The sequence below is a fragment of the Microtus pennsylvanicus genome, chromosome 1, assembly GCF_037038515.1.
Source record: "Microtus pennsylvanicus isolate mMicPen1 chromosome 1, mMicPen1.hap1, whole genome shotgun sequence".
NCBI classification, from domain to species: domain Eukaryota; kingdom Metazoa; phylum Chordata; class Mammalia; order Rodentia; family Cricetidae; genus Microtus; species Microtus pennsylvanicus.
In genome coordinates, this window is record NC_134579.1 from 87282729 (window position 1) to 87301747 (window position 19019).

The 19019-nt window shown below is 49.9% G+C and overlaps 2 protein-coding genes across 5 annotated transcripts in view; one reads left to right on the plus strand and one right to left on the minus strand.

The window, feature by feature from the left end:
* Positions 1-11448, plus strand: part of Slc7a1 (solute carrier family 7 member 1) — a 70472-nt gene extending 59024 nt beyond the window's left edge. For both annotated transcript variants that reach the window (XM_075971911.1, XM_075971921.1), the window contains 5 exons: positions 1715-1817; positions 3873-4087; positions 4326-4492; positions 4913-5021; positions 6573-11448. In XM_075971911.1, the coding sequence (XP_075828026.1) occupies positions 1715-1817; positions 3873-4087; positions 4326-4492; positions 4913-5021; positions 6573-6676 (698 nt within the window). In that variant the 3' untranslated portion in view covers positions 6677-11448. The remainder of the gene's footprint in view (positions 1-1714; positions 1818-3872; positions 4088-4325; positions 4493-4912; positions 5022-6572) is intronic.
* Positions 11449-14405: 2957 nt separating this feature from the next.
* Mtus2 (microtubule associated scaffold protein 2) overlaps positions 14406-19019 on the minus strand; it is a 363820-nt gene continuing 359206 nt past the window's right edge. Inside the window, exons 16-17 of one of the 3 annotated variants that reach the window (XR_012910593.1) lie at positions 16845-17117; positions 15077-15111 (exon numbers count right to left, since the gene is read on the minus strand). Coding sequence is in view for 2 of the 3 variants with exons in the window: in XM_075971941.1 (XP_075828056.1) it covers positions 16904-17117 (214 nt within the window). In the remaining variant the exon portion in view is untranslated. Of the gene's footprint in view, positions 17118-19019 lie in introns of all 3 variants that reach the window. The other 2 variants (XM_075971941.1, XM_075971950.1) reach the window with 2 other exon arrangements.

The window sequence follows — 19019 nt, forward strand, 5'->3', positions numbered from 1 at the left end:
TGTCCGCTATGACCTTTCAGGTGACTTTAAAGTGCACACACTTGTCAAGCCGAGTATTTGTCCATTTCCCCACCTTTGGTGGGATTAATATTTGGTATTCTAAAACCACCTCACACGGTAGCAGTTTGGGCTTCTCTGTGACCGAGAATGGAGGCGGGTGCAGCATGCATGGGCGGAAGGTGGTCTGATTGTATGGATGGCCTCCGCTACTCTCTGATCTTAGTATTCATCATCAACTTAAATTTGTTTGGCTTGCATTGATCTGGTGGGACTTCATAAACAGAGATGTTTATGGGAAATTGATAGTGTCGTGGTCTGCTTTAATTTGTATTGATTTGCGTGTGACTTGAAAATATCCCAAAGTAGATCCTGCCAACTTATTGTTTAAATGGGAACATTGGCATTATTCATTGACATTAATAGACACACAGGGAACTTTTAAACAAACGCATGTTTATCATACCACTGGAGACTGAGCTGGCATTTACTAGGCTAGTGCTGTACCATGGACTCAGACTTCTCAGCATGTATGTTCAGTTCTTCTAAAGGCCAGCGTTGGGTGGCAGGATTGCCAGGTTGGTTTGGTGTCAGGGATAGTACCATTTAGGGAACTTGTCACGTGTGAGGATGACGTGTGAGGATGACTCCTTACTTACCTGCCTAGGGTAGGAGCTTCCGGGACCTCCCATCCCCATTATCTCCTGATACATGTGTCTTTAGGCGATACGCTAGCAGGCCAGACACCATGGTCTGCCCTCTTCAAGGCTGGGTACCTAGAACTCTTCAGCAGTGCTGGCTGGCTGGGTGGATGGTGGATGGAGGAGGCATGGGTGGTTGATGGCTATGGTAGGATGGATGGAGCAAGGATGGGTAGTTGCATGTGGGAATAGAGTGTGGATGGATGGAGGAAGGGAAGATGAGTGGGTAGAAGAATGATGGAGGTAGATGCCCAGATGGAAGAGAGACATATGAGCAGATGGAGGATGGATAGAGAGATGGATGGGTGGATGGAGGAAGGCTGTTTGGATGAATACAGATAAATATGGATAGACGGGGAAGATGAATGGGTAGGTGATAGATATATAGATGGACGCATGGATGTGGCTGTCCATGAGTCACCAACATGTGGCAAAAGTCACAGTGGGGTCAGAATTGCAAGAATCTGATAAAAGCTGGGCGGTGGTTGCATGCATGGGAGGCAAACGCGGGTGGATCTCAGTGAGGCCAGCCTGGTCTACAGAGCTAGTTCCAGGACAGCCAGGGCTTTTAACACAGAGAAACCCTGTCTCGAAAGAGAGAGAGAGAGAGAGAGAGAGAGAGAGAGAGAGAGAGAGAGAGAGAGAGAGAGAAGAAAGAACAATAAGAATCTGGTGCAGATTCTGTGTCTCCCATCCACTAGCTATAAACTCTTAGCTGAACTTGCTAGCATACAGTATTCATCTGTAGTTGGGTTTACCTTGGAAGATTATCCAGAAGGAGGAGGTGGAGTAGGGGGAGGAAGAAGAAAGTACTCTATGCAAATGTCAATGCTAATTATTTCTATTTCTTGAGAACTTTTTCAACTTGAGCCTGTCTTCAACTGAGCAATATTTCTCTCATGGTCAGGCTGAGTGAGGGTGGGACTGGGTGTACCCCAGATTACAGGTGAGGGGTAGTCCTAACTATAATGTGGGCTGAGGGCCACTCGCAACCCTGATGTCTGTCTTCTCCCCAGCTGTGATGGCCTTCCTCTTTGAATTGAAGGACCTGGTAGACCTCATGTCCATTGGCACACTCCTGGCCTATTCTCTGGTGGCAGCCTGTGTATTGGTCTTAAGGTAGGTGTGGCTCTCTTGGTTTCCATGACAAATCTTAGACAGCCCCATTTATGGCTGTTTTAACATTTCTGACAAATGGTGCATGAGTTCATAAGGTGTAATATTCAGGCTATATTAGCTTAATTGGAGGCTGCTGAGTAGAAAGTGCAACGTGGTCAGCCCCTCCCTCCCATGTGTCTCTTTGTCATCTCATCCATGTGCCCCGCCCCCTTCCCACACGTAAGCCGGTCCCTCCTATCACACCCTCTATTTCTGTGGCTAAATGCTAGAAGGTTAAAGACAAGTCCGCAGCGCCGGCATTGGTCTGAGTCTGGGGTCCAAAATTTAGAAGGCTTAGGGCAATGACTTCGGTTGGCCCAATTGCTGGCATAGATGATCCTGGGAGCTTAGCCCCAGATTACATCAGCAGAATCTAAGGCCTATGAAACCGGGTCAGTATGATGCTTCTGTCCCGTAACGTGGTGTGGTGTAACTTTCAGGGAGGGACACTGGATTCTAATTGGTCATCTTTTGAGGGGAGTAGCATTAAATTGGCTTTAGAGCTACAAGAGCTTGGATCCACGGTGTCTCCCCCACCCACAGCTTTCCAGAGCATGGGCCTCCACTCCATCTTTGCTTGGATGTGGAGGAACAGGAATCTGCTCTAAGGACAGCCAGAAGTGGCCTGTCATGAGAACATGTATTCACAAATATTATCACTCAGCCAGAGCTCCCTTCTCTTAAGGAGTTTCTCCTTGGAAGGCAAATGGCTTCGTTTTCTTCCAGCACCCAATTTCCATAAAACTTAAGCTGGTCCCTACTAGTGACTTGGCAGGCTCAGCTCAGACAAGTTCATGCACCCCTAATTCAGTTCTAGGAGCTCCACACTAATGTGTTCCCTGAGCTCCACCCACTTTCTTAATTGGCCAAATCACCAGGCATAGCTGAATCTATGGGAAGAACGGTTAGCTGCCTTGCTGCACGCTCTTCTGGTACTTGGAACTGATTACCCACAAAGCAGTTCACAAGGTACCCTGCTTCGAAAAGCTGGCGAGAGCCTGTCTGGTTGAGGCAAGGACCCGCCCTCGTGTAAACACGTCTCATCCCCAGGTAGCTCGTTCGTGTCTTGGAAGTCATGCCACCGTCTTAGTTCTTCCCTGGCTCTGCAGTTACTCTAGGATTTATAGTAGCTTCGTCAGGTTAGGTCATGCAGACAGAGCTTGTCCATCCACCAGCCTGTGGTCAGCGATTCTCCAGTTTCCTGTAGCAAGTGGAATCCCCGTGTTACCGCTTCTTATCTTTGTCCTCACTTTGAGCTCTGGACAATGGCTTGGCGAGAAGGGCCCTAACGTTGTCACATCCAAGGGCCACTGCTACTTCCTTGATCAAGAGAACCTTTCTGGGACATTTCATTGGACTGCTGTTCAGTGGTCTCCCCATTGTTACACCCAGAGTGGAACACCAAGGTTGAGTATTGACCCGAAGTGGAAGGACTTGATCTGTCCTTTGTTCTTGTATTGCAAGAGACTGCACTGTTCTCTACCCATTTATAGCCCATGCCTCATGTCCTTATCTTTGAAGGCCCATTGAGAACTTAAACTGACGTGTGTGTATCCTTTCGTTTTTTTTGGGCGGGGGGAGCGGAGGAGTGGGCAGGGTTTCTCTGTGTAACAGCCTTGGCAGCCTGGAACACATTCTGTAGACCAGGCTGGCCTCAAACTCACAGAGATACACCTGCCTCTGCCTCCTGAGTACTGGGATTAAAAGCCTGCGCCACCACACCGGGTATGTGTGTCTTTTCTTTTCCATTTTGGCTTTTTAAAACAGGGTTTCTCTGTTGTAGTCCTGGCTGTCCTGGAACTGGCTTTACCGACCAGGCTGGCCTTGAACTCACAGAGTTCTACCTGCAATTTTATTTAGATTTAGTTTTTATTTTATGTGTAGGAGTATTTTGCCTGCATATATCTGTTCACTCCATATGTGCTGGTGCTTGAGGAGGTGCTGAGCCTCTATGTGGGGCTGGGAATGGAAACAAAAGCAGGAAACAACAGTTGTGCTGTGGTTATGTCTTTACAGGTACCAACCGGAGCAACCTAACCTGGTATACCAGATGGCCAGAACCACCGATGAGTTAGATCAAGTAGACCAGAATGAGGTCAGTGCCAGTGACTCACAGACGGGCTTTTTACCAGTAGCCGAGAAGTTTTCTCTGAAAACCGTCCTGTCACCCAAGAATATGGAACCATCCAAATTCTCAGGGCTAATTGTGAATGTTTCAGCCAGTCTCCTAGGTAAGAGCTCCCCTTTCCCTGGGAACGAGTTTGAGGTCTGTCTTGGTGTCATGTGGCTTCTGGTCCACAGGGAGGAGAGCAGGGTTGGTTGGGATGGGGAAGAAGGTGGGAAAGATGAGTGACACCCACTTTTCATTCTCATTTAACTCATGACCCGGATGCAGTCTCCCTTTGAAAGACTTGGGGAGATCTGTGGTTTATATGGGGGTTCTTCCCCACTCTTCTTTTCCTCTCTCAGCCGTCCTTATCGTCATCGTGTGCATTGTGGCCGTGCTCGCGAGAGAGGCCCTGGCTGAAGGGACGCTGTGGGCAGTCTTTGTGATGACAGGGTCAGTCCTCCTCTGCATGCTCGTGACAGGCATCATCTGGAGACAGCCTGAGAGCAAAACCAAGCTCTCATTTAAGGTGAGCAGGCCTGTAGGGGATGTACTGATGGGTCACAGGCATTTTCTGCCGGAAAGCTGGGCCCTTGTGACTGGCCAGTCCTGGGAATTTAAGCTTGGGGACCCTCGGAGCACAAAATGCCTTGCTAAGTCAGGGCATATCTCTAGAAACAGGAGCCCCTCTCTGACCCGGTCCTCAGTTAGTGGGGCACACACCTCGTCTCCAAGGGCCTCTTATTAAACGTCCTGATGTCATGGCATTCCTTGGCGCTGGAGGTGACTAAGGCAGCTACAATTTACAGATAACAATAACAGCCTAACCTTGGGGATAAAATGGATGTCCCTCTTCTAGGCTGTTATGAGGAATGTGTGGGGCGATTCTGTTTGGAGCACGCTGTTGAGTTTGCCCCCTCTCATCTGATACTGCCTCGTGTCTCTGCAGGTACCCTTTGTCCCCATACTTCCCATCTTGAGCATCTTTGTGAACGTCTATCTCATGATGCAGCTGGATCAGGGCACCTGGGTCCGGTTCGCAGTGTGGATGCTGCTAGGTACGCCAGGTCGTGGGTTTTGCTGAGCGACACACATTCGGTATCCCAGCTTCTCTTGGAGTCCACTGTGTAGGCTTGCTCGCTTTCCCTCCTGCTTCTTAGAGAGTTCGTGTTCCAGAACCTGCCTCCTTTCTCCTTGGCCAACATAAAGACACATAGGTAGTCAGTGGCCTGGCTCTAAAACAACATTGAACTCCTGGTATGTTTGTGGGGCCACCTTCCCCTTTCAGATACTTTTAATAGGCTGTTTCCCAAGAAAGTAATCTCACCAGGCTTGATCTTGAAGTTTAAAAAGCATGAGGTATGAGGGCTAGTTACTCCTAAAGCCCCAGTTATCCCAGACAGAAAGTCTAGGTTGCATCTCTTGGTCTGTACGGACTCTAGGCTCGTATAGTCCCTCTCTATGAATACCTCGTACAGAGTACCTCTGCGAGGGGCTGGAGAGATGGCTCAGAGGTTAAGAGCACTGGCTGCTCTTTCAGAGGTCCTGAGTTCAATTCCCAGCAACCACATGGTGGCTCACAACCATCTGTACTGAGATCTGGCGCCCTCCTCTGGCGTGCGGGCATACTTCGAGGCAGAATGTTGTATACATAATAAATAAATTAAAAAAAAACAGTACATCTGCGAGCAGGGCTGGTGAGGCCTGTTGTCAGGCGGGAGCCTCCTGATAGGATGGCATATATCTTGTTTGGGGTTGGTTGCCTTCGCTAGGGCTGATGGTGTGTGGCCCGGCCCCCATTCCTCCACCCCAGGCATCTAACCTTAGGGCTGGCTGTAGGTACTGGTTTCAGTCCTTTTCATTCAGTGTGTCTGGGTTGTGCTGATGGCGGGGGTTAGGGTGGGGGTGGAGGGGGAGGACACGATGACGACGGACACGGGACTGGCCTTGATGTGTGTCCTGGGACCCTGAAAGCTCATGAGTAGCACTTGCACCTTTTCTTTGTATGGACCTGGAAAAGGGACCTCGTTTGCTACCCATTTCTCGGTGGTGGAGGTGTCTGGGTTGTAGAGTGTGATGTCCTTTCCTGGACTCCAGGCAGCTGAGCCCTTTGGGACGGCATTCCTACGTCGATTGCACAGGTGGCCCTGAGCCATGTGCTCACAGTCCCCTGTGGGTCGTTCACAGTAGCCACTGCCGATGTGGGGAGCCCTGGGGGCTGGGTCAGTGCATCCTGTGCTCACTGCATTTCCTGTTGACTGCCTTCTCCGGTCTTGGAAAAAACAGAGCCCGTGGGCCAGTCTAGGCAGAGTACCTGCTAGAAGTCCCATCCTGGAAAGGAACAGTGTCTCTCTGGTACTCTGAGGCCACCTAGTGGCAGACAACAGCCTAACATCCTGCTACTCAGGAAGGCCAATGTGTAACCACCTACCTAGTTTTGCCACTGTGCAAGCAGGACACTGTGACTGTGACTGTGACTGACCTCACTCCTGGGGCCCTGTGTTGTCTCTACGGGTCTACTTGGGCAGCTCCCTGTGGCTCCTATGCCAGGGTGGGTCTGACAGCCCTGCCTCCTTTCTTCTCACCTCTGCTCCCCTCTCTACCCATAGGCTTCAGCATCTACTTCGGTTACGGGCTGTGGCACAGCGAGGAGGCGAACCTGGCTGCTGGCCCAGCAAGGACTCCTGACAGGAACTTGAACCAGTGCAAATGACGCGAAGCCCCACTCCCCCAAGGTGGCAGCGGTTGAGGGGTGCCCCTAGAGGCCTGGGACTTCACACTCCCTCCACCCATGCCGTAGGATCCGTCCACATCCCCGGTGTCACCAAAGGTGCTGTGAGCTGGACTGCAGCTTCAGCCACAGCTGACATAACCCGGCCAGACAGCCCTGCAGCCAGCTCCTGAGGTCCTGGTCACTTCCAGAAAGCTCCTTGGTCTCATATCCCCATGAACAAAGAAAACAGCCTTCCTCCCTGCCCGCTGGGCACTCTTTGCTGCTGCAGCCCCCAGCAGAAGCAAGGCCCCCTTCTCCTCTTCTTTGGAAAGCAGGCCTCCCTCCCCGGGACCACGCTGGTATTGTTCATGTGCACACTCCCGATCCTTAGAGCGTCTCTCTGTCCGCCCAGTCAGGACAGCCTACCCACCACAAGATCCAAGACTAACCCTATGAGATGGCAAGTCCCCAGCAACGCTGCCCAACGGCCAATCAACTGCCGAGTACCTAAAGAGAAGGAACTGACTCTCATTTGAACTGTTTCCAGGCTGGAGTGATAGGTCGGAACCTCAGTCCACACATCTTTTCCTGGCCTCTGACACGGTGACAGACCTCAGCATGGTAAAGGCCATTCATCTTAAGCACAGAAGGCGGAAGACCCCTAGAGGGATCAGTGGTGTCAAGGTGGGAAGGCCTGCTCTGCCTGCGAGGACTAGGGGACGTTCTCTAGTTCAATTCCTGGCTGGCTCTTGGCATCTGTCCTCACTGTCCTGAGTTATTGGAACATGAGGTCTTAGCAGGATTGAGTCAGGCTCTCAGGTTGCCTGAGGTTCTTCAGACAGTTGGTAGCTCAATGTGAGGTTGTGACGCTTTTTCTGGCCACTGACGCAATCCGTGTGGCCTCTTACATCTAAGGAGGGCTGTGACTCACCCCGCCAGATTAAGTTGGGGCTTAATGTTAACTTGGAAAACAGCCAGATAATTGCCAAGTGCCATCAGCTTGTGGCTCAAGGCATGTGGTCTTCACATGACATTGCTATTCTTCCTGTATTCTCTGTCTTTCAAGCGCTATGGTAGCTTTGCCTGCTGGCGGTGAGATTTCCACCCGGGCCTGGACCTTATGCTTCCTGTGTATGCCTGCATTTCCCCTCCCCCACACCCTCAGCTCTCTGGGTAGGGCATCAGGGACTCTGTGTAGACAAACCAAGGATGGTGAAAATGCCGGTGGATTCTCATTTCAGAGCCATTCAGAGCCAATCCCTCACCCCATGTTGAAGTGGAGAAGGCCAGTGTCTCATACTAATGTAAATGATGTTTTTGAAGCCTACCTATCTGGCCTTTGAAACGAGTTTGGTGGAAATGGACAGGGTACACTGATGTCTTCCCGTTGCTCTAGAAGGTTCTTGGAAACACAGGATAGCGTGTAGTCCACTTGCTGCAGGCCATAGGTATAGCACTTGCCTGGCATATGCAGGGCCTCAGCTTCTGTCCCCAGGACTCCAGAAAAGTAGGGAGGGCAGCTGGGCGGCCAATCCAGGCCCTGGCCACCTTCTGGGTGCTTTGCCTCACAGGCTGTCTGAGAATATTTCAAAGGGAGTATTGTAAGACCCTAAAGGTTGAGTTTCCAAAGATAGGTATTTAAATTTATGTAGATTGGTGCTGTAAAATATTTTTGATAAATATTAACTTATTTTGTTCAGGTCTTGATTATCTGTTGTCTTCTTAGGGCCTGTTTAGTATCTGTCTGATTTTTTTTTTTCCCTTGTTATTTTTCTACATAGACAAAGATGAAGAGAGTGCCCAGTGAGGTATTAGGAGAAATTTTTTTAACCTTAGTTTCTTTCTTTTAGTTTCCTTTTTGGGATAAGGTTTCACTCTGTAGCTGGCCTAGACCTAAGCATTGTAGCCCAGGCTAGCCTCTGCCTCAGCCTCCTGATGCTAAGATTAGAGGTGTAAACCACCACTCCAGCTTACCTGTCACTGCTTTCTGAGTGAAACCTTCCTGTCTGAAGCAGCGTAACCACGTGTTTACAATGACATTTCAGCCTGCAGCCTGTCACCTACCAAACAGGAAGGTGTGGTGAGGGATTCGATCCACCGCCATCTCTCTGGAGGACCTTACTAATGGTGGCAGATCTGCCCTCCATGTCTCACTGTATGACACAGAAGCACACACTGGCCCCAGTACCCACTTCTTCGTCAGAAAAAGATGCTCAAGGGTGGCTTGCATAGTAAGTTGATTGGCCAGTGTGCTTTTCCTAAGAGTGGGTGGTTGCCAGGGGAGCTGTTTTGGGAGGGAGGCCCAGGAGCCTCGGCACACAGAGTGGTCCCTGGAGGGCACCTTCCCTACACTTCTTGTCACACTACAGTTCCTTTCTCCTGAAAGAAAAATGCGCAAGCAAAAAACCAAAAACAAAACACGTTGACGACAATCCCTCAAAACCAGGTGGTGTCCGTCTCTTAGCCCCCAACCCACAGAAAGGTCCCATTCTGTTGCCCGGCTTGGCCAGTATTTCCTACCTGGTTGGGACTTAAACATTCTAGAAACATATCCCCATGTCTTGTTTATCCCCACCTAGAGTATTCACATTGGAAAGACCCGTTTTTCCATAAGTTTGTGCCCTTCCTGTCTCTGGGTCTAAGCTCATGAAGAAGCCGGTACCCAAGGAACTCTGCTTAGAAGTGGGGTACAAGATGTCTCCACCTTCCAGAAGGTGACTGATGGAGGAGGGGGATGTTTTTTATGGAGACATAGGGCCCTCTGTATATGTGTGGACGTATGTGTATGCACCCATGCCCATACCCCATCCCTGCCCGCACCCTACAGCCAGGCTGTTGTGGGTTTACTTTACAAACAAAGAAAAAGTCGAGTCCTGTCCAGGACACTTCTCTGGAAGATTGCTGGGCTTATACTGTTCTCGGTTGCTCACAGTTGGGTTTTACAGTGGCATCATCTCATACCTCCATCCGACAGCCATCCAGTCCCCTGAGCTGATGAGCTGGTTTGGACACCATGTCTTAGTGGCCAGAAGTGACTACAGGGCTGTGGGGGACATTGGGCTTCTCCACTTGCCCTTAGTGGTCAAGGGTTGGATACACTCCCTCCTGCACATTTGGCTCAGCCGGTGTGAGCTCACCAAGGGAATATGTAATCCACTCCGCCCTGTCTACTGCCTGCTGCTTTTCATGCATAGTGTTGGGAAATTCATGAGTACGTTTGTACCTACCCCTTCCCCCAGGCAGACCTGAATTGGCTAGCGTTTACAGTCCCCTCTAACGAGGAACTCGTCTAACACAGGATGAAGCTTGGAAGCAGCAGTGTGAAAAACTGGGTTCCTGGGATAAGTGCAGGCATGCCCCACAGGCCCACCCATACCTGTCGGCAAAGTCACGGGCACTGCTGGTCTGTGTACCTACCTACAATGCAAATATTCATGCCTGGCTCTCACCAGGGCCCATCCTTTCTGACTTGAATGCCTTATGTCCCCACAGATACTTAAATCTTTTTACTCAAAGCCAACTGTTCGGTTAGCATCCAAGCACTAAGGAATCTTAGTGGGGATCGAAGTGCCAGGGTGCCCATCCCTTGGGGTGTTGGTGGTGGGAGAAGGAAGTTTGAGTCCACGTCTGGCTGAGCTCCTAGCGAAGGGAGTCGCTGGCCAGAGAATACATGACACATGGGAACTGTTACAGAATTCAAATTCGGAGTTGAATGTATGTTATGTACACTTATTTTACGTAGTTTGAACCTTATGTTTGCTATCGTAATGAGAAGATTGTACATAAGGCTCCCTGGAGGAGAGCAAGCTGTCCAACTCGCCACACTCCTGAGGCCAACTTGGTTGTGATGGATTTTTATTTTTTTAAAGACAAAAAAATTTTTACCAATTGGCTTTTACCTCCCTCACTCGAATCTAGTCTTTCTGTACCCACTGCTCCATTTGAGCTGGGGAATACGGTGTGGCCAATGGTTTGGGGACACAGTGACCAAGGGGGGCTCTCCTGGACCATTCTGTTACATGTCTGAATGGCTGGCTAAAACGCCCCGGGGGAGATGGAAGATCATATCCAGACATATTCTCAGGGTGCTGGCATGCCCAGCGGGGCCAGGAAGCAAGGTTTAGGAAGACATATATGAACTAATTTATTGACAAGGGTTACTTTTGTGTTCCTTGCCAAGCTTTTTGAGTTTGGGACTTATTTTCCCATTTGAGAAGTTATAATATATATATATGTATTTAAGATATTTCCTGCTTCGTTTGTGCCTTGCAGCTTCGAAGGGTAAAGGATCACAAAGGGTCATGATACCGATGAGGGTTGGTTTATTATCAAACCTGAATAGTTGTGGTTTCTCCAGGACAATTTTTTTTCCTTCTACTGAACATGGAGCCGTTATTAAAAGTTATGTGTGGTTTTTCATTATGTAAATTGTATATATTTTTTTGCTTGTTTGAGGTTCTATTTTTCTAATAGTCTTCTTGCAGTTTCTTATAACGGTAATGTTAGATTAAGACTGATGCTAACTGTAAATCAAGCTGGTCTCTGCTGGATTCCCGTGCTTTAATTCTCTTTTATTTTAAGGCCAAGTGCAGGTGTCATCCATGACCTTTTTTAAGAATGTGAAACTTGTGTTTCCCCTCGTTGCTGAAGACATTGTACACTGGCCCCCCCCCCCCCCCGTCCCGCAAGTCCGTGTTGTAAAATCAAAGCTACTGTGTGGTACCTTCTCAAGCTTTTGCAGATGCTAATAAATCCTGTCTGGCTTCCACGCACACCGTGTGATCTTGGGTGTCCTAGCAGCTCTTGGCTGGTTCCTGAGTCTGTTCCAGTCTGAAGAGTCAAGGGCCTGCTAGGCACCTTCAGTATCTTTCTTCTGCCTTGCACACAGCCAGTGGCTATGCTACTGTGGCCTCGATTTTCCTAGAAGCCATTTGGGGAAGACTTTAGGCCTGACCTTCTAGATTCTTGCTGTCTCTCCATTTAACCCCTCCAGACTCACCTGGACTTAGGGTTCATCAGCCATCAATCTTAAACTAGAGGACTTTGGTCTCAGCAAAATCCCCCCAGCCCACAGACACCAGAGACTTGCCCTGGCTGCCACGCACACCGTCTTGGAGGAAACAGTTTTGTGCAGAACACAGGCTGGGCCTAAGACTGTAACGCATCTAAGGATGATGGATATCTGACTCCCTGGCGCTCTAGGGAAGGGCACACTTAGCATCTGTTCATTCATTTATAACACAGGAGGCAAGTCCCGCCAGTTGGACTTCAGGCCCTACTTGGAGAACAGTGATTCATAGGCTGGAAGCTTAGCTTTATCCTTGGTGCTTTCCGAGTTGACGGTGGTGGCAGACACCCAGGGGTGTATTTCTGGCACCAGGCACCAAGTCTAAGTGTCAGGCATCTATCTAGAAGGGTGCACATCACACACCTGGTTCCCCTTGACTGAAAGTTAGTGTTGACTCAGCACCCCCGAGACCAAGTTCTCAACACAAAGGAGATTCATTTGCCCCAGAAGAGAAAGCCATGGCTCATAGGCACATGCTGGTTTATAAAGGTAAGAAGGGAAACCCCGTGTTAGCATGAGGCATTTAATTTTAGTTGGGCATGTTAATTAGGTGAGCCAGAGGGGCTTTTGACTGTTGGATGTCAATACTTAACAAAGTAGTATAATAGCTGGACCTTGGTAGTCAGTCTCAGGAGAAGGAAGTAGCCAAATAAGGGAATAGACCTTGGTGGCTAGCTTTAGGAATGTAATCTAAAGGCTTTTAGCAAGGCAGAGGGAATGGGGGAAAAGGGCAAGGCCTGCCAAAGCCATGCTCGAGTGGGCTAGTGCCCCTTCATTGCTGACCTGGGAAAGCAGCTCCCTGAGCTCAGGCAGTGTTGGGGGGTACAGGGTGCCTCCACTGCGGTGCAGTTACTGTTGGATACAGCTTATGGGGGTGCAAGAATCAGCCCAGTCCCATCTCACAACAGTCACCCAGAGAACGCCCCATGCATCCTGGAACCGAAAGGCACAGGTGTCTTGATCCTGAAGTTCAGTCAGAAGGAAGCTGTCAACTAGGCATGGCGGCGCAAGCCTTTATTCCCAGCACTTGGGAAGCACAGGCAGGTGGATCTCTGTGAGTTCAAGGCCAGCCAGGACCACACAGAGAAAGCCTGTCTCCAACTCCTCCCTATCCCCTGCCCCCAAAAGGCTACCACTCTGGTCAGTTTGAATTGAGCGAAATGCAGCCTGGGTGGGTCCTGGCTCCTGCAGCTCCCCAGTGCCATCTAGTGGGTGACACTGGGTACTGTGCTCATAGACTTTAAAGGCATGCAAAGGCATCAGCAGTTTCCAGAAAACCCTTTCCAATGTGGGGTCCGGATAGGACGTCCTGTGGGAGCAAACGTTCCTTCACACCATTTGGTTATGAAACACTTCTGGTGAGTCATATCTGTCCCCTCTGGCTCAGTATTCTATGAACTGGAAGAATCTGTATGGCCCCATAGCCCAGAGAGTTGCCTTGTCTGCCAACTACACAGACCTGGGCAGAACATAAGGCTGCAGTGGGCGGGATCGGAAATGGCTGTTGTAGCCTGTCAGCCCTTGCTCAAAGGGATCAGCCCTTTCAGTTCACTGAGTTAAGCTTGCCCACCAAGCTAGAACTATTGTCTAAAGAGGCATGTGCACACATGTGCACAGCTGACGCAGACCCCAGAGTGGGCAGGCTCCAGACCCCATCACCATGCACGAGAGCCCGGGGAGTCAGAAGACCACGGTTGTCCATTGGTACCATCCACTAATGCGGCACCTCCTTTGAGAGCAACCTCTGGTGCTAACCATAGGAAGGGTGCCATCTGACAGGGTCCTACTTGACGTGATACAGGTCTCCCATACAGGTGATCTGAGATCGTCAAGGCTCTTTGATTCAGAAAAGGCGACGAGGGGTTCGAGTCCCAAGTTCCCTCTGCCTGCAGAGAATCAGCCATGGGCGGGAACACGGTTTCCCACAGCTGGCGTCGATCTCATTTCCTGAACATGCCAGGGGCTGGGTCACCACCCAAACCCCCAATAAACACAGGTGGTGGTGTCACACAGGGTGTGGATGAGAACAATGGACAGTGGCTACTAAAATGTGGGGGCATGCTATATCCCTGGAGAAACTAAGAGTTCAGGACCTGGTGACACATCGGGCATCAATCATTAGGTTTCTATCAATAATTCGGGAAGCTTGACTGGCATTCAAGAGACCCTGGGGGATTCATCATAGGTCCAGGAAGTGCCACGAACACAGGGCCCCCTAGTTATGGTCTCTCTGCCGTTCCTACACATTCCACCAAAATGAATACGGGGAACTGGAAAATTTGGGTCTCCCCCATGACTCCCCCCAGGCAATGCCAGCACCTGTGGGACACTGTGGGGTCAGGCTAGGTTGGATAAATGGCCATAATCCACAGTGGACGGCTGGTGAGAGGGGAAGAGTGGCCAATTTCGGGCGGAAATGAACAAATGTGCCCCTGACGTATAAGCCCATACGATCATAGGCTTGGCTCCCAGTTGGTGGGCTGTGGGGAAAGTACAAGCTTTGGACTTGCTGAGTCTGGGAGCAGAGGAGCCGCTAGACTTTTCTTGGTGGCCATCAACTCTGGCACACCCAGAAAGGGGTATAAAAATACCTTTGCTTCATTTCCCGGCATCTCGAGCCTGAATGGGACATGTCTCCAGTTACACACACCACACGGATATCATGGAAAATTCCTCAGATTCGTTTTAATAAGCTTTAGAGTTCAACACAAATATGGAACACAGAAACTGGAGGGGCAGGAAAAAGAACATTGTGCCCCTTCAACTAATCCCAGAGTATCAGACCCCCAAGCCCCAGACCCATCCTGACATCACCAGAACCTGGTCCCAGCCCATGGAGAGGGAGTGGAAGCAGGTCAGCAGGACCTCCTGGCTCCATCAAGAGCCTAGCCCTGTTTGGTAGGTCTGTCTGTGGCAGGAGGGGAGGACGCTGTGTCCCAGCCTGGGGATGAGGCCAGACACCGATTCCCACGCTTGAGAGGTCTAGATCACAGCAGCATGGAGACAGAAGGATGGTGGAAGAGGCACAGCAGCTCGGGCCGCCTGAATCTCAGGATTCAGTTCAAGTGTGGCACCATACGTGAGAGGTGTCTGTGATGGAGAAACAAAGCCAGGGCCATGGGGAAATTGGTTCAAGTGCCCAAGGTCAAGGCTGATTAGGGCAAAGCTCTAGTCCACCTAGTGAGGGTATATAGCTCTAACATCGCTACCACTTTGACCACAACAGTCTAACATACTGTACCACATTCTATACTCACATCAAAGTCTGTATTGCTGAGGACCCGCCATCCGCAGGTGCGGCTGTGGAGGCAGGTCCTGATTCGGAGAGCTAAGCAGCCACCAAACTTATATCTGCAGGTTGGGCCTGCTAAAAGAATAAAGAACTGTGTGTTGAATTGACATGGCATGAGCTACTCTTATGGGATGCCCAACTCAGTATCCCAGTATCATGCAGAGCCGAAGGCAAAGGACCTGTGTCTTCAGTGTGTCTCTACTGTGGATGTCTCCACAATGGGCATGGCCCATGGAGGTTAACTACAGTCACATGAACGAGTCGCAGGAGGGATGTAGACCACATCTGCCTCTGTGTTGGCTATGTGTGTCCTTGGACAAGCTGACACCGTCCCCAGGCTCTTCCTGGCTCAGTGGCTCTTCTCATCTTGGACATGCTCAAAGACAGGCCCATGCTTAGGAAGTGAAGGGTCTTTGTCACATACAGGAAACAAAGGTATCATCACCACTGTGCTGACTGATAAACTACGTCTCTTCTGTGGGTCATGCTTCTAATCGTCCATAGCACTACATGAATACCTTTCATGTTCTAATTCTACCATCTTAGAGACAAAGACCAGTCCAGCGGCTGCTGGCCGCTAGCCGCTGGCCGTTACACCGGCCTCCCTTATTTGGGAGAGCCTTCCGGGGCTAAGATGGGACCACAGCCAGGGGCAGCCCTGGTGATCCTCCATCAGAAAGAACATGATCTAGCACCTTTAGAACCGGGTCCCTCCCCCCACCCCCAGACAGAAAGGTTGGTTTCTGGAAGCCCTGACTAGAACCCCTGAGCCATCTTGATGTGTGGTGGTGATGGGGTTGAGTCAAAGAACCAAACTGAAAATGGAGGTGGGAGGGGGAGTGCTGCCTATGAAAGCCAATGACAGGAGCCCGCGTCCTTATTCCGCGCCTGGTCGAATGTGGCCCCTATCAGCATTCTTCCTTCATGAGGATGGACCATGCAGGGTATTGCTTTCCTCCAAGATCATGCTCACCCTTATTACAAAGGTCACACTCCTCCGTATCTTCCTGAGGATTCAGTAATAGCTTAATGATGGACTCGGAGATGCTATTTAGGTGGGGGGTGGAGAGGAAGCTAAACTGGTGTTTCCAAAACTATCATGAATCACTAATGGGAAAAATATCGGCCAAACCCCTTGGTGTCCCCACCCGCCCCACTACTTTTGTTTCATCCTCTCAGGGTGGGCGGAGTCACAACTAAATCCTGCAATGGGGTAGCAGGGACCCCACCTTAATAGACTAAGAAGCTAATTGCTCCAAAGGTAGTTACCATCTACAAATCGCTGGTGTTTGTGTTAAGCAGGGTACCACTCGGTGGCAGACAGAAATGCTTCTATCTCTTTTTTTTCTTTTTTTCTCCTTCTATTTTGGGTAGAAATATCTCCAGGAAACTACATAGAAATGCATTTTCATTTTCCAATAATTCTTAGGCACAACTTAGAAAACTGCTGACCGTCACTAAAATATGTCAGCCCATCATGTTATAAAAAACGCAATTCAGAATCTCCACGTGTGTATACCCACGTGTCTGAATATACCCACGCGGTCGTACAAGGAGGGTTTGTGCATTCCAAACGGAGCTGTTTGTAACCGACCTAAACATCCGCTGTGAAAGCTCATCGGTCAAGAACAATTGGAGTTGTTTCTCTTTTGCCTCTAACTACACTAATACATTTTGGGACACCGGACTCTGCTGCTTACACCTTTCTAAGCGTCAATACCAGGACGGTCTCACACGGGGGTCAGAGAGGACGCTGCCTAAGACGCACATGCAGCTACTGAGCATGCGCACAGGATGGCCGCCAGCACCTGGCCAGCACTCCCTCAGACGGACAGAAGCCTGAGCTCCTGGAGGTGGCAGAGCGATGTCATCTAGGTGTGGTGCCAACTCTGGCTGGAGAGGACGGTCCAGAGGAGGAGCCTCTATACACTGGGGACGTCGGGGACAATTTAATTGGGCTGGTGGGGTCCCCAGTTTGGAGCTTCCAAAGTAGTTCTTCATTGGTTCGGCTCAGTCTCTTCTTTTCCTGGGTCTCTTTCTCCACATATTCCTGGAGGTTAGCATTCTCCTCCGACAGTTGTCTGCATGGGGGAGAATGTCGGTCAGGTAGCAGGCCTACCAAGGACACTCAAAGCCAGCTGGTGGGCAGAGGGTAGGGCTCACAGGACTTTGCTGAGTAAAGGGAGGTGGAGCTTGGACGCAGAGCAAAGGCTAGAGGCTGGAGTAGAAAAGAGAGGTGGGTGGGCAGTGTGGGCAGGCTGCTAGAGGGGCACAGGAGAGGCTGCCTTCTCGAGGTAGAGATGGAGATTGTCCATGAGAACGGTCAGGGTACTGACTGACAGCTGTCAATCAGCCAGAAATAGCTCGCCACTACCTTATGCCCTGGGTCAATGCCTCTGTGACCAAAGTCATTAGCTCTGCTGTACAGCCACCTGTCTGCTGGACAAGCCCTAGGAAGCAGGATCGAGGCTCTGTTATGTTCTTGACTGGCATTCAGCATGGCACCCAGAAAAAAGATGCCTACTTACTGTTTGCTGATAAAGGTGGAAGAAAAGTCAATTGTGTGTGTGTGTGTGTGTGTGTGTGTGTGTGTGTGTGTGTGATGCTTAAGTTGTTGCCTTTGTTGCATGTTTTTAATGATTTTTTTTTACTTTATATGTGTTTCGCCTGCATGCATGTCTGAGAGCCACTTGTGTGCAGTGCCTGTGGAGGCCAGAAGAGGGCGTTGGATCCCCTGGAACTAGAAGGTTGTGAGCTGCTATGAGGGTGCCAGGAATTAAACTTGGGTCCTCTTGAAGAGCAACCAGTGATCTTAGCCACTGAATCACCTGTCTAGCCCATTTTGTATTTTTAAAAATGACAGCCTCTTCAAGGAATGAACAGGAAACACAGACACATCTTCCAACTGGATGGGCTAGAGTCCAGGAGCGCTACTCTGGACTAATGCCTGTACTTGCTGTCTGAGGAAGGTGGCTGGGTATGTGTGGGCATGTGGAAAGAGTGGAGTGTGAGTGTATAAGCACACAACTGTGAGTGTCAGTATATGAGTATAGGTGTGAGCATGTGTGTGCCTGTGTCAGCAGAAGTGTGTGCACACGAGTGTATGTATATCATACATCATGGCTGCACAGAGGAGAATGGTCCAGCTGAGTGAGAAAGGACTCGGGCCTGGGTCTCACTAGTGTTGTAGAATAATCTTTTTGTACACTGTGAACACGTGTCTTTATCAAGTTGATTGGTTTAATAAAGAGATGAATGGCCAATAGCTAGGCAGGAAGGGGTTAGGTGGGACTTCCGGGAGAGAGAGAAGAAGAGGAGCTGAATCTAGGCATAGGAGAGATGCCAGAGGACATGGAGAGGAAACAGGAGGTGCGAGGTGGAAGATAGGTAAAAAGCCATGAGGCAAAAATGTAGATTAATATAAATGGATTAATTTAAGTTATTAAGAGCTAGTGGGACAAGCCTAAGCTATAGGCCGAGCTTTCTTAATTAATTATAAGTTTCCATGTCATTTTGTTGGGAGCTGGGTAGCGGAACAGAAAGAGACTCATGACACACAAGCCTTGCTGATCAGAACAGTCTACAGCTGGCCTCCAAGCCCTGCTTTCACCCCACTCTGACCTGGGGTCTAGCGTGATTCCCAATCCTTCCTTGGAAGTAAGGCTGCTGAGAGAGGGTCCTGTAGGGACAAACTGACCTGAGCTTCTGGAATCTTGGGGTTGTCACCTAGCCATGGTTCTTTTTAGCCTTGCCAATTAGCCCTCTCCTAATCTCCAGGAAGTAATCACAGCACTTGCTGTGGCTGTGGTCTATACTCTCTTGTCCCAGGGAATGGGGAGGGATGTGACCCACAGCCAGGATGTGTTCTAAGGGGCCACAGCCATGTGCTTTCCTTCTGATCCTTTGAGAGGCGCGGGATTATTCAGGCTGGACACAGGGACATGCAGATGTTCAAGGAAAGCCATCTGAGCAGGACATGTCAT